Source organism: Rhea americana, unplaced genomic scaffold (assembly GCF_003343005.1).
Source record: "Rhea americana isolate MKP2758 unplaced genomic scaffold, rheAme1 scaffold_10, whole genome shotgun sequence".
Lineage (NCBI taxonomy): Eukaryota > Metazoa > Chordata > Aves > Rheiformes > Rheidae > Rhea > Rhea americana.
The window spans coordinates 9,053,575-9,075,044 of NW_028185039.1; the positions used below are offsets into that span (position 1 = coordinate 9,053,575).

Sequence of the window (21,470 nt, forward strand, 5' to 3'; positions counted from 1 at the left end):
CCGGCGGCCAGCGCAGCGCGGAGCCGGGCGCCGCGGCGGCGCTGTAGCTTTGGGGTACAAAACTCACATTTTTATAGGTAGAAAAATCACCTGGAGTTTCTGAGTTTGGTGTTGGAGTTATTAAAAAGTTAATATAAATCAGAACTGATATAGGTGGAGGTGAAAGGCAACAACCGCATTTCTTAAGGAGGCTTTTTTAATACCTGCATTCCGATATGAAGATATATGTAGTTGCATCAAGGAAAAAAAATACTAGTTATTTTTAAAATGTTTTTTTATATGCTGCTTGTCCCTGTAATGATTGCAGTGATGGCGTAGGCTTTAGAGTTTGACAAAAGAGAGTTTATTCAAAAATACATCCAGAAATAAAAAATTCATCAACTCCATAATCTACTGAAATGATCCATCACTGTTTGATGGACAGGAGATAGAAAGAGGTGTCTTTCATTAATCCAGAAAATAAATCTTACATKAATCTTAAAGTAATCTAGAAAATACTTGTGTAATCAAATGCATCTTTAAAATAGGCTTTTTATTTCACACAGTAATTTCATGCCTCTCTCTCTGTTGTATTTACATACGTTTTGAACAGTCATCTTAGTAAAATTTAGAAGCAGAAGTGAATACAAATAGGAAAATATTTCCYCTAAAAATGTTCCTGAAATGGCAGAGGATTTTCTTTTCCAAGTTCTCCCTAGTAAAATTTAAAAACTTACCTTTACATTTGATGAAATGCTTGCTTTTCCTTTAAAAGGCAGTAACATTCAAGAAGTCTTAAACTGTTAACTTACAAATAAGTTACTAGAACCAGGTATCTGTATAAAACTGTGAAATGTGTTAAGAATTTAAAGGTCATTTTTATTTAATGAAACTCGCTTGTTAATATTGCATATAGAACCATCTATTTCAGGAACTTTACAATTAGACATATACCAGTAGAATTGTTGGGCTTTGTTGTGCTAGGATAATTTCAGTGGATTCTGTTTTTCAGGAATAGGTCTTTAAAGATTTCAGTGTGCCTTAAGGATTACATGAAGAAAGAAATGTTAATACAGCTGACTAATTCTCCCCTTCTTTTTTTTTCCTGTTAGCTGGAGATACAGATGATCCTCCAAGAATTACTCCAAATCCTGTCATTAATGGGAATGTAGCAATGGCTGATGGACATAACAACACTGAAGAAGACATGGAAGATGGTGAGTAAATACTTGATGAAAATATATGGCTTTCTGACAAAATGGTCCATGTCTTATYTGGGTCCCCTGAACAGCAGTTCATTGAGGACTCAAACCGCTCTATATTTGTAACTGCTCGTTTTCCATGTAGGAATCCTGTTAACATAGCTATGCAATAGGATTAGGCATCTCAAGATTTGGAATTTTTTTCCTTTTACTCTCTCTGGATACTCATTTAAAAATTGCTGTGATATTGCCMATTGTTATATTTTGTAATATGCCCCTTTAAATATACTGCATCTGGCGCTTTGTGGAAGAGTAATCTTTGTCACTTATGCTATTACTTTAGGAATTTAGAGTCTTTGTTTGTCCTACTGTGTTGTCAGGTAGAAGCTATGATTTTAAGAAGTTTTATCTTTGTATGATAAGTCAGTGCTAACTGACTCAACACTATTGTGTTGAGGGTGTCCTCCCATCCCCCAAACTCTGAAGCCCTTTCATCTGAGAATACAAGGGGAAAAGTGGATGTTGATGTTGTGGTAATAAAAAGGGACAAAAAATGTTTATGAAGTATTTTTCTGTTGGGTTAATAAATAAAATTGGGGTGCACATTCTTTTTCATTACAGATGATGAAATAATTTTTAAGTAGCGATCTAGGCTTTTTTAAAAGAAAAATAATTAAGTTGTAATTCACTTAAGTCTATCATATTTACTAAAGATTTTTTTTTTTTGAGATTGTATGAGAGAAGGAAAACTTTTATTTCTAAGAACTACATAAATTTGAATTGAGAGAAGGGAGACAAGTGGGATTTGTTCCCCTCTGATTCCTCATCTCATGCTGTCTGGAGGGGGTGGAAAGTCTTAGATTTAGAGTTGGGTTCGAATTTATGTAATTTGTCAGAAATACTCAGTGATTTTTTGTTTGAGAAAAGTAAGGGTTTGAGGTTAAAGGTCATCAAAATGCTTGCTTTCATGTATTTGGGGGTCCTAATATTAGTCAGAATACTGATACAAAATGGGAATGTTCCAGTAAGAGAATATGGCTTAAGTACCAGGTCAAAAACAGCTCATAGTTGAATTGCCTTAATAGCATTGACAAAGAAAATTTCCTAATAGCAGCTTCTCAATAAAATAGATAAAAATGAGGTCTACTTAGCTTATGATTTTTTGGGGTGTTGATGTTGTTCAAGAGGTTTTGATTTTTTTGCCTCGAGGAATTAGCCAAGACTAAAACAGGGAATTTTGCTTTGAGTTAAATTTCTTTGTTGGGCTGTGGTATTTGCAGGGTGGCAACTGGAGATCACATAGGTTGATACAGATTATCAGATAACTTTGATCTCTTGTTCTCTTACAGCATTCGTAGGTAGAGAATCTGATTGTATTGTCTGTCAAAGGAAGACTAATAACATTATTGGTCAGTTATTACAAAAGTATGTCCAGAAGTTAGACTGTGTACACTTGCATAAATTAAGCAGGAAAGAGTTAAGCTGCAGAAGCAGCTGAGTAAGTCCAGGTTTTATCGATGTTGGCAAGCAATCTGATGAACCTTTTACTTCCTCTTTATTCAGAATAACTTCAACTTTTTAATCAAAAAGCTACTATAAAATAGTTCTGGTTATTTAGCAAATACTTGAATCATCTCGGAGAGCATATCACAGTGCTGCTGTAGGGAAAAGAAGTCTCTGAAGGTATTCAGCAAAAGGTTTGGGAAAGCTTTTTTTTGTCTGTGGTCATGCTAACGTCTTGGGGGACTTTCAGTATGGTCAGAAGCTTTGGTCCGCTCTGCTGTGGGACAACTTTAGTTTAGGATTAAAATGTTGTTATTAAGCAACACTAATAGTTCCTCATTATCGTATTTGAATAAGGAGTGTCTGGCTGCATCTGGTTGCATGTTATGATACTTTTACATTGACACAGATAGTCTATACTGGTGTTATTGAGCAATGTAATAATTATAAAAACATTCCCTAAGACTTGCCTCACATAAGTGGATGATGCTCTYTTAAGCCTTGTAAATAAGATCAGTTCCTTGATGTTGCATTATTTACACACCAGTGCAATAGCGCTCTCGCTGTTCTCCTGCTATTCTGGTTTGCAGCATGGTACACATCTGTAAAGGAGAGCTCAAAGGTTAGCAAGGTAAAGAAGTGGAAAGGCACTGGCCTCTTTGATAAAAAATACTGTATCTACCTTTGCATTTTATTCATGGCAAATGGGACTGATCTGAGTTGAAGAAAAATGCATGAAGAGAATTTAGATACTTCTTTAGTGGAAAATCTTAACATAATGGCTTTAATGCTTTTTGCAAAAGAGATGAAAAGGCTGATGCTTGCAGCTGGATTGTAGAAACACAACTTTCTGGTGAACTTCTGAGTTCACTACAAGAAATAGTTGAGGTGGGTTTATTCATCTCTCTGGTTAGCACAACAAAAATGATAAGATGGAGAAGAAGCAGCACAACTTTCATCTGCATTTAGAAGCAAAATCCATAGACATTGTGATTTACATGTAGCAGAGGCAGCAGTGCGCCATCAAGTAGACTTTCAGACAAGGGCATGTTTTCACAAGCAGTTTGACTATATCCCATTACTGCTCTGTGATAGCAATTAAAAGGAGCTGGCTGAAGGAATGCACTGTGCTTTTGTGGAAAATGACTTGGCCAAGTTTTGTGAGATGGAGCAACAGGCTCACAAGAATGAGGTTATGAAAAAATCTCCCTAAATGAAGTTATGAAGAGAATTAAATGCATCAGTATTCCAAATAGCAGATGGAATAAATTCCCTCAGAACTTGAAATTCAAACAAAAGGTCCCTAACTAAACATAAACTCATAGGGTGTTTTTTTTTGTTTTTTTTTTTCCCTTTGTTATTACCTTTTTGAAGCCTTATTTCAGCCTAATTACAGAGGCTAGGAGGATTTCAAAAGCATCAGTTTTAGCCATATGCTAGTATTCCATCCTGTACTTAGATCACTGTTGAAACATTCATAGAATATTCAGCCAGTTTCTCTGTTAGTAATTAATGTTCAGAATATTTTAAATAACCTTAGTGTACTGCAAAGGTAGCAACATTTAGAAAAGAATAAAGAAATTTACTTTTCTCAAATGTATAAAGAACTTAAATGTATACTTCAGTTGTAAAATGGATCACTTTCTGTACTTGGATCTCAGATTTGAAGGATCTTTGTCATATCAGGATGCTAAGTATGATGTTCACCTCATCACTGAACGATTATTTTCCTCATAGCAAGTGTAATCCATTGCGTGTAATTTCATCAAGCTTTGTCAGCTGTGACTGTTTTTAGCCAGGTGTTTAGGGCCACGTRTCATATTTGTAGTTCAAGAGTTTATAAAAGCCTTAATTCTGTCAAATTATTATACTGCCATTGCAGCCTTTTATTGGAAGATGATGGACACGTTTGTGATGGTGAATAAAGTTTCTATCTGTATACTCAAATTATTCTTCAGATTTACTTATTAAAATTTTACTTCTTTAATATAATTCTTGTTTTGATGGATTAAGCTTGCTGAAAATAGGAACATTTTAGAAGAAAAGGAAGAACGTAGGTGGTTATTCCTGGAGGTGGTGTTTGTATTTTTAAAGAAACTCCTATTTCAGGGTTGACCTTTGTTACAAGGTTGAATTTTAGTAGCTTCTAGTGATTGCTCCAGTGTTCTACTGAAAAGAGTACTGTTCCCTTGTGAGTTTTGAGGGTTGATTTCCTGAAGAGAGATTGAGAAAATACCATCAAACTTTCTCTGAAGTGTCTGCAGGTCTGCGTGGGCTGCCTTTTTTAGCCAATAAAGTAGCAGCACTGCTATGTCTTTGTACTGAAGTGCTCTGAAACCTAAATCAAAGGAGGTAGAAAGCACGTTTTTTCAGAAGGTTAGATCAAACCCAGAGGTACTGATCTTGATTATGAATAGAGAGGCATTCTTGAGCAATTTTAAAATACATCTGATGGAAGACTGATTTTTGAATCAATTCTATTAAGTGTTTTTCTTTGATTCTGTCAGCAGAGAAGTTTGAAAGTCCAGAACTCCTTTGGCTGCAGAGTATGTGACATTTCTGGTCATAGAATACCAGCTGCCTACATTCCATCAGCAGATAACAAATATATAAAATGTCTAGGAAAAAGCTCTTAAGTGGGTGATAAACTACTGGTTAGCTACATTTACATGTAGGAAAAATATAATGGAAATGGAATAACGCTTTGAACTTTTCCGTTGCTTGGGAAGCTGATGGCATAATTTAAGAATGAGGGTCATTTCGGATACAGAGGAGAGAGAAGGCAAGTTGGTTAGGTGGTTTCTATTGCATAGTGTTACTTTCAGGAGATGATTAGGAAAGCTCAGGGCTGTCAGGCTATATATAAGAACAACCATGTTGTACAGCTCAAAGTTAAAAGTAGGACAACGTCTTGAAAAGAAAACAGTTAGCCCAGTGAAGAATGAAGTCTATGGAAGCTCCTGCACAGTGTGAACAAAACTTTTCACTTTATGTGAAGTATTCAATCCTTACACTGTTGGGTGTCTTTTATCAAGAGTTTGTTTTGTTATGTCCTCAGATAGCAACTAGTCTGAGTTATTGTGTGATCATTGATTGAAGAATCGTTCAACATTGTCTTTGGTGTCACGAAAAGTACTCTGAAGGCTTTGTGTGTACAACGAGAATATGTTTATTATATGCTCGTATACCTTATCACCTAATGTCAAGATCAAATCTCTGGCTTAGTGTCATTGTATCTCAGTGCATTGGGCTTGGATGTCTACATACATACATATATATTCCATGAGTTTCTCTGCTTCAGTTCTGCATCACTTGTGAGTGTTGTGAGAATAGCAGTGTGACCATGAGGCTTTGTGCCACCCTATATGCTGTTCTAGCTTAGTTGCATCCAATAGCAGATCTTCCCATGTTACACAGGTGAGAAATTTGAACCACAAAAAAGGAAGTGTCTTGTACATACTCTGTACTACTACTGCCCCGTAAAATTGTTCAGAAAAGTTGTAAGTTGTTTTCGTTCCATATGCAGAGTAAGACATTTCACATTAAAAAGAATCTTCCTGAAGCTCTCAGTCTTCAGCATCCTCTTACAGTCTCATACAAAAGAAGCAGAAAATATTTTGGTATATGAAGAACTGTGTGTGGTTGTGGGAAAAAGACAAAATTAACTTTATAGTATAGATTAAAAAAAAAAAAGCAATATAACTTATATCTTAGTTATCTTTGTATTTAGACCAGTAAAAATCTCCAAATTTTTCACATACTGCAAAGAACACAGGACTGAACTCTTGAATAATCAGTTAGGTAATATGTGATTAAGGGGAGGGAAAAAAAAAAACTATCAGATTGATCTGTTTTGGACTCTGATAATGTGATTACTTACTTCAAACGATACTGTTGCAAGCAGCAAAATGCATGGTGACTTAGTTTCAGTGGACCAGGTAACAGATTTTGAAATCTTCTGTGGGTTTTGGTTCATGCAAACAGCAAATTTAAACTGATTTGAGAAGTCAGTGCACAGTAGGAATAGTTAGTGGACTGTGATTGGTGTTGTAAAGCTTTTGATATTTCGGTCGTACTGTTCCTGCTACTTCAGAAGAAACTTGAGTGATAATACATTTTAGTAATAAAAAATTACTTTAAGAAATTGCAGCACAAAAGGAGTGCATATTACCTTTTAGTACTCGTTTTTCCTGGATAGTTTTGGAGTGTGTTGTTCTAAATAAAAATTGGGACTTCAGTTGCTAAGGAGTTAAGTACCTGTCAAAGCACTTTTTTGGTTGCTTCAAATGTTGTCCTACTACATAAAGCTATTTTTTGCAGCTCATACTGCATAATTTTGAAAATTGCGTTTTGGAGTAAAAAATGTCCTCTATTTTTTGTTGTTGTTTTTTCTTCACAAATACTCTTTGCATGTATGTGTATGTTTTACAGAYACAAGTTGGCGGTCAGAAGCAACATTTCAGTTTACAGTTGAACGCTTCAACAGGTTGAGTGAGTCAGTCCTCAGCCCTCCCTGCTTTGTACGGAATTTACCATGGAAGATCATGGTTATGCCACGGCTTTACCCAGACAGACCACACCAAAAAAGTGTAGGATTTTTCCTTCAATGCAATGCTGAATCTGATTCCACGTAAGACCCTCTTAATTAATACATAGGTCTCCGTTTGTTACTAGTTAACCAATATTGCAAGAAAGACAAATACCTAACAAAATTATTTTAACCAACTTTCTTTAAGAAGGGAAAGAATTCTTGCAAGGTTTTGAGTCTCCTTTCCTCCCACACTTCAAGATCTCAGAGCATAAGAGTAATCTTCTCTTTAGGCTAGGAGGCTAGAAGTTTGTGATAGAATTTGAGTATATTTTTGAGTATATTTTTTGAGTATTTTGAATATATTTTCTTTGAATGCTGGGGTGAAGCCTTTGACAGACAGTTTTCTTGGCATGGGAAAAATTCTGGGCTTATTTCATGTTGAAGTGCTGCTTGGAGGGCCAATAACCCACCTGAGCCTTAAATCCTGTCCTGGAAAGAGCATGAGTAGGTAATTGCTAGCAACAGAGGCAGACAAGTATAAAAGCTAGTTGTCATTTTAAATGGAATTTATCACTCATCCACCAAGGTACAGTAAATGAACATGTGTGTGTTCTTAGATTCCTGCATGCAAAAGAAAATTAGCCACCTTTGACCACTTTTGTAATGATACAGCATACTAACAAGATAAATACAAGTTTCTGGGGAATTACTGGAGATTATCCGGCTAGGATACAGGTATCTGTCAGGTATCCTTTCCCTAAGGTGACTTTATTCTTGCATGAAATCTAACAAAACTTGCTGTTCACTCTGAATCGTAGTGAAAATGTTGGTAGCTGCTGTTCCCTATGCTTTTTGTAACCTAAAAGGTGAGCTCTCAGGAGCGGCAAAAGGCAAAGAAGAAAGTCGTAAGTGTACTAATTAGTCACTGAAGATGTGATCCACACRTGTAGTCACAGGAAAAAATATGTGATACTTCAGAGTATCAAACTGAAGGTTACTAGTGGAGCTAGGTAGTAATGCTGTTGTATGAGACAGTGCCGAAACCTTGTTTGAACTGATACTCAGTCTGATCATCTTGTGCGAGTAGGATGAATTTGAACAGGAATGATCATAACAAAGTGCTACTGATAAAACTGGAGGGTTGGAGAGAAAGAAGGTAGAGGAAAGAACTTTCTGCTTTATTTCACCAAAGGCTGAAATACCACTTTCTGGAGGCACCAAGAACACCACTTTCAGTTGGTCCACTGAATTGCCCATCTGCGCTAAAGTGGGAAGAATTAGTAGCTCATCTTAGAGAATGGTTAACTTAAACCTTTAACTCTGTTGCTTTTGATTGCCTGACAGTACTGTGCAGGTTCCCTAAGGGAAACACTGTTCCAGCCTCACATTCATAATGTGGCTTCAGAAAGCCTTAGGGATTCATGTCCTCAACAATTATTAAGCAAGCATTAATATCAAATAAGATTTAAAAAAAAAGTGCCACCTTGTATGTTAAAATAATGTTAAAGAACCCTTACAAAAATGTTGTAATGACTATAAAAAGATAATTTTTAATGAGGTTCAAATGTTCCTTTTGTATTTATAGGTCATGGTCTTGTCACGCACAAGCAGTTCTCAAGATAATAAACTACAAGGATGATGAAAAATCATTCAGTCGTCGTATTAGTCATTTGTTCTTTCATAAGGAAAATGACTGGGGCTTTTCCAACTTTATGGCCTGGAGTGTAAGTAATTGGGTATATGTAATAGTTCTTCACTGGATAGGAGTAGTTTTGAACTTGTACTTTTGAATACTGAAACCTGTAGAACAATGATTATTTTTTAAAAGATGATATTTTCTTTTTTGTGTCATTTCTGAATATTCTCTTTCAATTTCTTATGAATTCCTGCATTTAATTATTGTAGATTGCTTTTACTTATATTGTGAATATTCCCTCGCTCTTACTTTCTGCATATCTGAATGCTTTATTTTCGTTTTCTCTGTGTCATTGTCAGTTATTCTGAAGCAACCTAGATTTTCTTGCATTTCCAGGTGGTTTTTTTGTGTGCACAGATACTTTAATGCATTAATAATACTCGTAAGGCTCATTTTAAATTGAGATAGCTTATTAAGTATTTTTCATGGTTGGTCCCATAGTCTTTCATCTGTCTAGAATAGTGTCCTTCAAGTAGAAGCAAAACTTCTGATTACTCTTTCTATTATCCATAGAAAATTGAAATAGTATTGCAAAACCTTAACAGCCAGTAGCAAGTTTCCTAGATTGAGACATTAAAAAGAATTAAGTACATGAAGCTGGAAAACAATCAGTTTCCACTGATTTCTTCAGTTCATTGACAAGAAGTCTACTGATAGCTCAGGCTTGGAAATGAAGCACTATGTAATTGGATGCTTCACTACAATCATGCTGTAAGATCCAGAAGTTTTGCAGTTTTCATTTCCTGTACRACTCCTGTTTTACAGGAAGTTACCGATCCTGAAAAAGGTTTTATAGAAGAGGACAAAGTTACTTTTGAAGTCTATGTTCAAGCAGATGCTCCACATGGAGTGGCGTAAGTATCATTACTTAAAGATAAAAATTATAACTCTAATGTTTTAACATCACTTGAGCTTGTTCGAGTATTTTGCATTATTAATGTAGATGTCTCAGACATAGTTACTCTGTCACCTTTAATTGATGGATTCTCACAATTTTTCTTCAGTTGTGTAGGGATTTTTGTCAAGGTTAAATTTCCATTTGCTTTTTCTCAATATAATGCTGTAGAACTCTTTAATCCTATATAAATTGATTTGTGGTTTAATACCTCTGCAAATCTTGTCTCACCACTTCTGATCTTAGACCTGATAAGTGTTTTAGACGCAATCAGATGGCTCTGCCTAGTTTGCCTTAGGTTACCCCTGTTTTAAAGATGCCTTATCTGAGTTGTTCTACTTTATGCCACTTAAATTGACTGCACTGAAATGCAAACTTGCTTTTAAAAGTATAGCTTTGGGTTCTGGTACATTTTTAATAATAAATAGTTTTTCTGCCATATGAGTCTTTAAAGCTAAGAATTTTTCAATTGTTTGTTTGTAGAAGTATTTAATTTCAAACTGTTGTTACTGGCACACAGTAGTGGAGAGTAATCTGTTATATGAACCTTAAGTAATACTGAAGAGTAGATTATTTCTAACAGCAATGCTACCTTAGAACAGATGCTCTTTATTATACTTGATTCAGATCTAACTTGTTTTTAACCACTGTTTTCTAGGTGGGATTCAAAGAAGCACACAGGATATGTTGGGTTAAAGAACCAGGGAGCAACTTGTTACATGAACAGTTTGTTACAGACTTTATTTTTCACAAATCAGCTACGAAAGGTAATTAATATATGAAAGTGAATATCCAAAGTACTATATTAGATACRGAGCTGTCTATTTCTTTTGCTTCCTTCCTCATCATAAAAAAGGTTGCAACTTACATGATGCATATCTTAAATGAGGCCAAGTAGAGGAAGCTTCCTTTCATAGTTTGTTAAACACAGCCTTTTATTTTTTGTGAAAGTAGGCAAAATACATGGTGAAGACCTAACTTAAGGCGTGTTTTTTTTTTTTAGACCGTCTTACTTGTTAATTTTGCTATGAATTGTTGCAGGAAAAAGAATGCTGATTCTACTTCTTGCAGACGAGAGAGGGAAGTAATTTTCCTTTCTTGAAATAGTTAAAATAGAAAAGTCAATTGTAACTTTTTGGGCTGTAAACAACATAAAAAGTATGACCTGTATAGTTAATTTATTTTATCTTTTAATTTATATTACGTAGTTGAATTCTGTGTCATTACAGATAGCATCTTTATGATGGAGAGCATTGTAATTTCAGTGTCTTATACAATTTATATTTGCTTYATTTGCATGTTTTATACAAATGTTATTTCTTTGCTGGAAGGAATTAAACTTATAATATGGATTTAATAAATATTTCACTGAAAAACAGAATGGAATGTAGTAAGTAATATGTAATTTAAAAGTAGTATGATAGCCTTGATGGAGTTTAAAAAAAAAAAAAAAATGACTCTTGAAAGAAATGAGATTGGAAGTGTTTAGTTGGAAGAAGGATATACATGAAAAAAAGGTCATTTAGCTTACGGAAGTCTCCTACTGATTCTAATTCTTGTTCCGCTCTGTTGTTACTGATTATTACCCTTTAATAATCCAAAAAAGTGTCTACTTGAACCTCAGATATTTTGAAGATTCTGTTGTCATTCTTCATTCTTCATTTTCTTCAATTGACTCTAGTTATTATAGTTCATTCTTTTTACCTAAGTATTTCACGTTTGCAATCTTACCACTTGCACCTACTGTGTATTTCTTAGTGAAAGTGAACTCTTCTGACCTCTGCTTTATGTATAAGCTGTTACATTTCCTTTAAGCTTTCTTTTCTCCAAAATGAGCAGGCTGAAATTTTTCTTTCTAATATACCTATTTTCCACTAGCTTATCACTATTACTTTTATCACTGTGGCCTGCAAGTGGTCCCAGTGGGATTTTTGTTTTTCTGTTTTTGCAATGTGCTACTTATTGTGAAGTATTGCAAAAAAATACAGCACATGGAACTCCCATAGACCTGTAATTGAGATCTTTCCAGTGCCATGTGCAAGAAATAAACTACCTGTCTTGTTTTACATATTGCACCTGTTTCTTTTTTGCAAGAGGTATAATTTACTCATGCAGTTTATCATTCATTATAATGTCTGTCCTTTTTGCTCAGCACTCGATGTTTGTGCATTTTATGTTTTCGGACAACTTTATATCATTCTTGAAATAAAAATGCGTTTTTGTAATAGTTACGTCTAATCCAATTGAGTAGTTCTTTTCAAGAATGCCTTGTAGTCAGTATATTGATATGTACCATGAAGTAATACTGTTCTGTGAAGAAGAAACTCTTTTTGTAGTATAGATTTGTATAAGCTAAATGCATCTTTTCAGGCACTCCCCCTGCACCTCCCTCCAGTCTGCAGTAAGTATCAGTTTGTAGGGGTGTTCATAATTTGGGTAGTGACTCTGACAAAGCTTAATTTACTGGCTGTTAATAGCAGCTCCCTTTATGAAAAAGATACTGGTCATCAATTGAAATGCCTAATTTTCTGCTTCTTCAAGATTTTCAAAGCTGTTTTAAGCAGAGCAGACTATAGTACTTTTAGACAGTTTTAATACCATTTGCAATTACTGCAAATCAGAAAGAATCAGTAGTAATCTGGTCTAAAATGTTCTACCTTTCTACATTTTTGTTTTACTTAAAGCAGATACGTTCCTCATAAAACTGAGTTAAATAGAATGTGTGGTATCTTCAACTTGAATGTCACCAATTCTGTTATTTCTATTAGTTTGTCTTACTTAGGGGAAATAATTGATTTTACTGCTGTAAAGGCATGCTTAAATGTAGTGCACCCAGGCAAGGGGCAGTGACAACTTCCCAAACAAGGTCCAGCTTATCGTGGGCCACGTTACGTGGGTTTGTAGTACTCGTTATGATCATGGTACTTATGTCCGTCAGGAGTGCCTCCAGCCAGTCAGCATTTATGACTTCATCCAAGCAATTTTAAAACTCTTTGCCCATTCCCTTGAACAATCCCCTGCCATTCAACAGAAAGTTGAAGAATGTTTATATAAATATGTATAAATGTTGGTCCAACACACTTCCTTGTGAGCTGGCTCTCCTTACTCTRTGTAATATATTTTATACCTTGGAATTTCATATACATTTTTTTCTTCACTTTTTTAAAGTAATAGTTATTACTTTAAGCAGTGTTTTTAACCTTGTCTGTAGCATTCTTTTACCATTTAAATCTTTTTTTTTCCACCTTATTTCTTTGTCTGTTGTTTTTAGCCATTGCCTGTGCATGTCCATCTCATTCTTTCTGTATTCATTTCCTGAGGGAACTTCTCAAGTGTTAAATTGGAGATTCTGCTTTTCTTCAAATGGATCAAAATGCCCAACTTCTTGATCTTGAGGCCAAATTTTGAAATTTAGGAAGACAAGGAATAAAAATTGCRTTAGTAAAGGATCATATTCGAAAGGTTATTTTAAGTTGGGGAAATGCTTAAGCTTTGAGTTGTGCTTATATACACAAACAGAAGGAAGAAATAAAGGCTCTGTGTTAAATGTTAGCTTGTAGTAACACATTTAGAACATCAGAAGAAAAAAAACTAGTGTTTACATTCAATGGTAGCTAGAATGTAGTCATTTTAAATAAGTATTTAAACTACTATTTTAATATTATTTGGAAGATATGTGAATGGACCTAATTGTCCAGATGCTACATGAGGAAAGAATACAAGATCTAAATGCAAAGAATCCAATTTTGTTTAATTATCAAAATACCTGAACTCCCATTTACTGAATTTGGAAGGAAGTAACTATAGTGACAACCTCTATGTTGAGTTTTAGCTTGTTATAGTGTCATCTTGGTTTATCATGAACAATTTTTAGCATCTAAACATTTATTATTTATAAGTCTATACAAAAAATACTTTATAAAAATGTGCCAGCACTGGTTATATAGGTATTTTTATTAGGTTATTGGAATTGTTTTGAAACTGTGTGTTTCAATACTAGGAAAACACTTTCAAAGGCAGGTGGTCCAACTTTAGAATGGGTTGCCTGGGGAGGCTGTGGGACCTCTGGTCTTGGAGGTGCTCAGAACTCAACTGGATGCGGCCCTGAGCAGCCTGACYCCGCTGTGAGCAGCACCAGGAGACCTCCAGCGTTCTCTTCCAAGCTAAATGGCTGTCAGTGCTAGATTCTTGAAACAGTGCTTAGCTCATTGAAAAAGTGACTGATGCAACTACATGAGAATGTATTAGGCTGTGGTCTCAAATGGTCTCGGCTAGGAAGGATCCAGCCTGTTTCGTAGGGGTAGTTAGCGTCATGAATCCGCAGAAATAATTGCATGAAGGATTATTGGGCTTCAATGGTTAAGTTTATCTTCAACCAGTTCTGAAGTATTTTTTCCCTCTAACTTGTGAAATTTGAAAAAGCAGTTTAAGCAAATTTTGAAGTCTTGAAGAAGCAGAGTAAAGGAAGGTTGTGTTGTTTGTTGCCTTTAGGCTTGGGCTGTTTTTCTTAAAATTATCCTTACACAATAAGGGTTCTGCTGGCTGTTCTTAATCAAGAGGATAATGATAAATTTCAGCTATTTTCTATTCAGTTTCTTTTATCTGCTCGTGTTTTCTCTTTTATATGTATAAATATTAATATTAAATATGCATCTAGCAACTAAGTAGAAACATTAAAATTTGGAGGCTACTCATGTTCGGTCATGATTCTGTTTTATAGCATCTCTATTTGCTGTTCCGTTTTCGAAACTAAGCAAAATTAAAAGGAGAATGATATGAGCTATTACATCATGTTACTGTTGCATAACTAACCATTTTTTCTATCTCCATAAGAATTTTCTCTTCCTTTTGGAAACTAGTCAATAATTCTTTTTTTTTAAGTTCTCAAAATTTCGGATTGTGTTTCGTCCTCTTACTGTAGTATTTCTGCTGATACTTTCTTATCATATTATTCTTATCCTTTAAGTGTTTATATTTCTGTACATTTGAAAATTCATTTTGTTAGATGATCAGGTTTTTATAATCTTCCAAACTGGCCTCTCAACTTCTTAAGTTCTTTCCTTCCCTGCTGCCCCCCTTTTGAAATCTCCTTATTTTATATTTGTATCAGCCTCATCTGTGTCTAATATCTGTCTCATCTGGTCCCACTACCTCTGTATTGAGCATTCACAACACAATGAATGCGTGTCCCCAAGCAATTCAACTACCCATTGGAAATGCCCTCGTTTTCTCTACGAGGAACTAAAGTGCATGGTAAGTTAGATGTACTGGCCAACGCTGAAATTTGGACTCTCWCAGACACTGAGTGAGAACTGCTGGGATCCAGTTTGGAGCTTCTCTCACAAACCTGTGCACTCTTCCACTCTTCTGCTTCCCTTCATTCGTGGCCCTTCATGCTTTCACATTTTTCTGTTTTTTCTTCAGTATGGCTACCAATATACATGTAGAGACAAGCTGAAGCAAAATAAGATGAAGTTCTTTTGAAAAGTCTGTAGTATTGTTTAGTATTTCGGGTCCTACTGTGAAGATTGCGTAGACATACCAGATGTGATAAGTTGTGTAAAGGTGTTAAATTCTTTGGTGTATTTTCTTATCTAGGGTGGAAGAAGGGAACTATTTAGATASAGTTGTCATGAATGGAATCGGTTGTTCAGGTTTTCAAAMCGCTGTGCTCTGAGAAGAGGGAGTCCAGATAATTTTTTTACACTGCAGTAGGAGTGGTTTATATGAATAGTGGTTTGTAGTTATATGAAGCAAGTCATTGAAGAGGAAAGAATGTGTTTAAGAAATATGAGCAATAAACTTTTCCTTAGGTACTAATTGAACTAAATGCTTTTTTCAGGCTGTGTACATGATGCCCACAGAAGGAGATGATTCATCTAAAAGTGTTCCTTTAGCATTGCAACGAGTATTTTATGAGCTGCAGCATAGTGACAAACCAGTTGGAACTAAAAAGTTAACAAAATCTTTTGGGTAAGTTTCAGGTATTTCGAATATGTATTGGGCTGTTACAGGCTTCACAAATTTTTCTTTGAGAAGATTTTATTTAAATTGGACCGTTTTTTAAAGGAGTGCAGAAAACTCTTAATACCGCATTATTAATTGTTGATTTTTCTTAGTTTACATGGATAAGTATTTRTAGTTGGCTTATCCAAAAGTTGGATTTTTTTTTCTGTACACAGTAATCAGACACAATTAATAGCTGAATTAGAATTTACTTGTTAATTGGATAGTGTGTGATGCACTTAAATAAATAAAATCCGAAACAAAGTACATAACTGAAACATTCAGGTACATGTGTTGCTACTGTCTTTTTTGTTTCTGTGTTAAATCTAGAGAAGTACAAGTAATATATATTTGCCTGTTGCTAGTTCTACRCTGATGACTGTTGCAATGCTTTCTTATGACATAGGCAAAAAATGTGTGCATTTTTAATTTCTACCATTTAGAAACATTTATTGCTGTATTCTGTTTCATGATTTAAAGCTTAACAGGTGTATCTTTTGAATAAAGTAAAAGTATCATAGTGTGTGCACAAAATACTGCAAGGTATTTACCTCATTCTAGCRCTCTCTTCTCTTTCATAAAACTTTGATAAGAAGACTTGCCTTTTATTTTTATTTTTTGCCACTATCCAGTTCACTCCCTGTTATCTTTTTCAGTCTATTATTTGTGGTTTTGAGGTAGTGTTAAAATGTATTTTTTAATTTGGGGGATTAAGACATAAAAGTATACAGTATAGCTGCATTAAGTTTTTTTTAAATTAGCACAGTGCACAAATTAGGATAGAAGATTAAGATTAGCATAAGCTTTATGCTTTCTCTTTGCACATTGTGTTTTTTAATCAAAAATGGTTCTAAAAGATTGTAGTTCATGTGATGTAAATTACTTTGTATTTGTAGGCTAGTTTTTTAATGATATTTTCAATAATTTTTTTTGAAAATAGTTTTAAATGTTTTTACAATCTTCAGTTGCACTAGTGCTTCATCTGTCGCATTTCTGAGGTCTCTTATCCCAGATCTTCTGCTAACACTTGTTTTAAGTGCTCTGGCCTGATAAGATTATTTGCAGTTTTATATCTGTCTTCCTCTTCTTTTTCACCTTTGGAGGAAATTTTWAAATGAAATTGATAACCTCAGGGCTGTGTCTTTATCTAGTGTCTCTGGTGGTATCCTCTCTTTCTGGCACACTGTGTATGTAGTTTATCAGCACTCCCACTGTCCTGTTAGACTAAAAAGATTTGCTAATATAAATATTTTGTCTTGAGTTAGTATCATCTATCATCATGAGTAGCAAGATGAGATCTTTCCTGAGGGTGTTGCAGGAAGCATAATTTTATATCTAAGAGCAAGGTTTTAAAAATGTGTTCATATCTGCCTWTTTTATTGGGAAGATATTTTTGAATATGATTGAGGAGTTGGTCTTTTTCCTCCATTAAATCAGAGAGGAGTTTCTGTCCTTGCGAGATGTAGCTCTATGCAGTAGGTTTGGCATAATGTTTTGTAGGATATCACAAGTTTCCGTAGAATCTGATTTTGGCTTCATTCAGTAGAAAGTGCCATCGTTGTCCAGAGGAGCCCTTTTTATCACTAATATTAGCGTGTAATCTTTCTCTTTTATTTTGTCCTTTAGGATGGCTAGTGTTTAATGTCTAGGGAGTCAGGAGATTTAATTGTTGTACAGATTACTTCACTGATGTGGTATAAGCGTGGCCCCACACGCTGTTGTTTTGGCACAGCTTTGGCAGTCGTATGCTGCAGCGTGGTGGTGACCAAGAATCACTGAGTAGAGGGTGTGAGGGGAAGATTAACTGGTACTGTTGGCACTGTGGCTTTGAGTACCTGGGTTGGACCTCTAGTTCACACTGAGGTTAGGTGCCTGCAGTGAACAGCTGATTTTCATTAATGGGAGTAGTGACGGTTACGAACAGAGCTCTCAGAGACTTGATCTAAAGAGTGCTTCTTAAATTTTAAATTGGAGAGTTCAGAGGAGGGTAGTATTTCACATTGAAAACATAACAGTTCCGTTATACTTCCTCTCTTTCATTTAAAGCAGTGGTGTTGAATATCCCTGTTGCAGGTGCCACCTTGACTATTGCAGGCATTTAGAGACTTTCTGCTGCACTGACCTCACCATTCACATGATTGCGTTTGCACGCGCACAGTGAAGGTGGAGGTACGGTACGTGTGGAGACGAAGTGTTCGGAGGAGCACAAAAGGGCCACTATTTCCTATAAGTCCATTTCCTTCCTTCCTTGTGCACGAATAATTCCTGAACGCTGTTTAACTGCACCTGATGAGCCCTCAGAAAAGATGCAGTTAGGAGCATGTTGCAGAAACTTTTCTGATAATGTGGAATTGCTCACAGGGTTATCCATAAGAGYGTTTTGATGTTTCGGGGAGTCAAAGAGCTGTTCTGCTAGCCACAGTGAGACGCTGCCTCTGGCTGCATTCCTGGGACCTGTCCCAGGCCCCCAGAAGGAAAAGGCAGGTGGGCACAGACTGGCCACCAAAATAATCCACAACTCAACCCAATCTCCCTTTTTGACTTAGATATTTACGGCAGAAATATATCTTGAAGCTGGTGGTAGGCCAAGTAAATGCTAGAGAAGTCTTTTTTTTTTTTTTTTTTTTTTTAATGCATTAGCACTAAATCTCAGTCTTTATGTCTTACTGTGTATTAAATTCTTCTGAAGGATACCATGAAAATGTCTTTTATGCTGTAAATCTGCTGCTTAATATAGTAATTTTGTATTTATTTGTCTTACAAAGGTGGGAAACTTTAGACAGCTTCATGCAACATGATGTCCAGGAATTATGTCGAGTGGTACGTTTTTGGCATTTCTTACTAATGCTAGCAAATATATGTGCATTACATAATGTTGTCTCTTAATACTGTATCTATTATACAATTTAGTACACTCCTAGTAATAATGGCACTGACTAATATAAATCAGGCCTCAAGGCTTTAGAGTTTTTATGCGCGCGCTCCCTGCCTTCCCCCCCCCCCTCCTTTTTTTTTCAGAAAGGGTTGATTGTAGGCTTTTGGGGATGAAGAATGGAGGGATAATGTATAGAGGACAGGGAAGATTGAAAAGAGATAGAGTGTATGCTGGTGGTCCTTAAGAGCCATAGAGGGAAATGCTATTTTGAAGGTATGAATACATCAATGCGCTTGCAAGGTTTTTCAGAGTCAAAGGGTTGGGATAGTCCTCAGAACAGTTTTTGAAGGGCAGAGGAGGATTTTAAAAGACTAGAAGGGGGAACCYTCTTCAATCATTGAAGTTGAATTACCTGTGTGTTGAATAAATTCAAGAAATATGCAAGTTTATCCTGTTTAAAAACTAATCTTTCTTTCAGCTTCTTGATAATGTGGAGAATAAAATGAAAGGCACATGTGTAGAAGGCACTATTCCTAAATTGTTCAGAGGGAAGATGGTGGTATGTATTTAAACTGTTAATATTTTTTTTAATTAATTCTTGTATACATTGTATATACTTGCATATTTTGAAATCCCCTTTTTATTTTTGTTTACAGTCTTACATCCARTGCAAACATGTAGACTATCGATCTGAACGAATAGAAGATTATTATGACATCCAGCTAAGTATAAAGGGAAAGAAAAATAGTAAGTAATACATTGTGATGTGTACAAATCGAATGCCTCAACATGTTGAGCTTTTCTTTTTTTATCAGATGTGTAGTGCTTCTTGATTTGAAATGGATTTGTGGGTGCTCAGCACCTAGAAAGGTCCTTACTTTTATTTCAGAAGAGAAGTCCTTTTTTTGACACCTCATTGAAAATATTTTCTGCACCAAATATGTCTGCTTGCATTGCCTTTTTCTCCCTTTTCCGTTCCTGTTTCCCTTCCTTGCCCTTTCCCCTCAATTCTCTTACTGAGAACTTTTCAAAAAACTCTCAATTTTAGGAGTTTTCATGGTATCATGAAAGTGCATACTATGTTCTGCCATGTTGTCACAGTAGATTGTAACTTTTATATGAAAGTAAACTTGTAGGAAATAGATTCTAAATTAGGCTGACTGTAGTTATAAGCAAATAAAGAGGTAACTAATCAGAACAACGTAGTGGTAGTTCTTTATCATCACTTTAGCAAGTATTTGGCATATAAGACATGAAAAAGGACATTCAGGACTCCAGCAGACAAAATTATCTAGCTTGGTATTTAACAATTGAGCACTAAGAATAGGAAATTTGACATACTACTGCAACTATTTGATTTTGAAATCTATTAATATTATTGTATACCCCCTCCGATTTTGATTTGTTTCATAATGTTCTTAAGCAATGTACAGCTCTCTTTTTCTCTGTATAAAGACAGAAATATTCAAATAYGATCTCTGAAGGTTTAGTATGTTGTTTGCTGAAGATATTGGTAAGCCTTCGTGCTTCGTAAACTTCTGGGTTTTTCTCTTCCTCCTTCCCTGTTTATTCCCAAATCTTTTTTTCACGTAGTATTTGAGTCCTTCATTGACTATGTTGCAGTGGAGCAGTTGGATGGTGATAACAAATATGATGCAGGAGAACATGGCTTGCAGGTATCTTTCTTTCTTTTAATTTCATTTTAAATTTTCTTTCCATATCTTTGATAAAATAACAAAAATGTCAACTGATTCCCCCTCCTTCTTCCCTCTCCCTCCCCTTTAGGCAAGCTTTTATATAGCTCTTCCCTAATTCCTGTTAGATTTCTTAAAATGGAACTTGAACTTTAAAACGAACAGTGAATTTTGCTTTTACGTCTATAACTGTTTTAGTGACCAAAATAATTTTATGRTTAACTTTTTTTTACAAATTTACACAACCAAAAATCGATTCAAATGCTTCTTTTAAAATTACCCTATTTTTGTGTGCATCTAATAAAAGCTACAGTAGTATAGYTCTGAAGGTTACTTTAGAGAGGTCATTGCTGGTCATCAGGAGTGCCTAATGGACCCATGGAGTTTAGCTCTTCTTAGGAGGGTGCAGCATAGTAACCAAATATTTGTTGGCAGAATACAGTGAGCATGTAGTTTTTAATTGATCAGAAATGARTATCTTAGCCTCTACATTCTCTTTTACTTTCATTTGTGCCATTAACTTGCTCTTCATGCAGTCAGATGTTCACGTTTGCTTGTATGAATGGCCTACATTTAAATGAACAGACTCCTCCTAAGTGTTACTGAGTAGTTTATAGGAAGGCTGGTGCTACATCAAAATAGTTAACCTCCAGCCCAGTTTGAACTCTTCTTTGGTGCATATTGTAGTGTCAAGTCTGTAAAATACAAGTCCATAGGAGATAGGTCCACAGCAAGGTATTTTGAGTTGCTAAAAATATTTTAATATCAAACTTCTATTTCTCTTCCAATGTCCAGGAGGCAGAGAAAGGTGTGAAGTTCCTAACATTGCCACCAGTATTACACCTCCAGCTTATGAGATTTATGTATGATCCTCAAACTGACCAAAATATCAAGATAAATGATAGGTAAGTTTTTCCACTATAGAATTTAGACTTGTTGATATGTTTTATAAAATAATCAAAATCCTGGTTTTGAATCAGCTCCAACAGGAAAGTGCAAGGGCATATGTTAGAGGTCCCTAAAAGATGCACTGATTGAATGTTCATGTGATTGAATGTTCATGTGATTGAATGTTCATGTGATTGAATG

General features: G+C 35.3%; 1 protein-coding gene across 1 annotated transcript in view; it reads left to right on the forward strand.

Annotated features, from left to right (window-relative positions):
- The first annotated feature begins 1,093 nt into the window (after positions 1–1,093).
- Positions 1,094–21,470, forward strand: part of USP7 (ubiquitin specific peptidase 7) — a 41,599-nt gene continuing 21,222 nt past the window's right edge. The window contains exons 1-11 of the mRNA XM_085303372.1: positions 1,094–1,196; positions 7,116–7,314; positions 8,801–8,939; positions 9,677–9,765; positions 10,465–10,573; positions 15,649–15,779; positions 18,578–18,632; positions 19,166–19,246; positions 19,344–19,434; positions 20,281–20,363; positions 21,177–21,286. Coding sequence (XP_085159498.1) covers positions 1,154–1,196; positions 7,116–7,314; positions 8,801–8,939; positions 9,677–9,765; positions 10,465–10,573; positions 15,649–15,779; positions 18,578–18,632; positions 19,166–19,246; positions 19,344–19,434; positions 20,281–20,363; positions 21,177–21,286 — 1,130 coding nt within the window. The 5' untranslated portion in view covers positions 1,094–1,153. The remainder of the gene's footprint in view (positions 1,197–7,115; positions 7,315–8,800; positions 8,940–9,676; positions 9,766–10,464; positions 10,574–15,648; positions 15,780–18,577; positions 18,633–19,165; positions 19,247–19,343; positions 19,435–20,280; positions 20,364–21,176; positions 21,287–21,470) is intronic.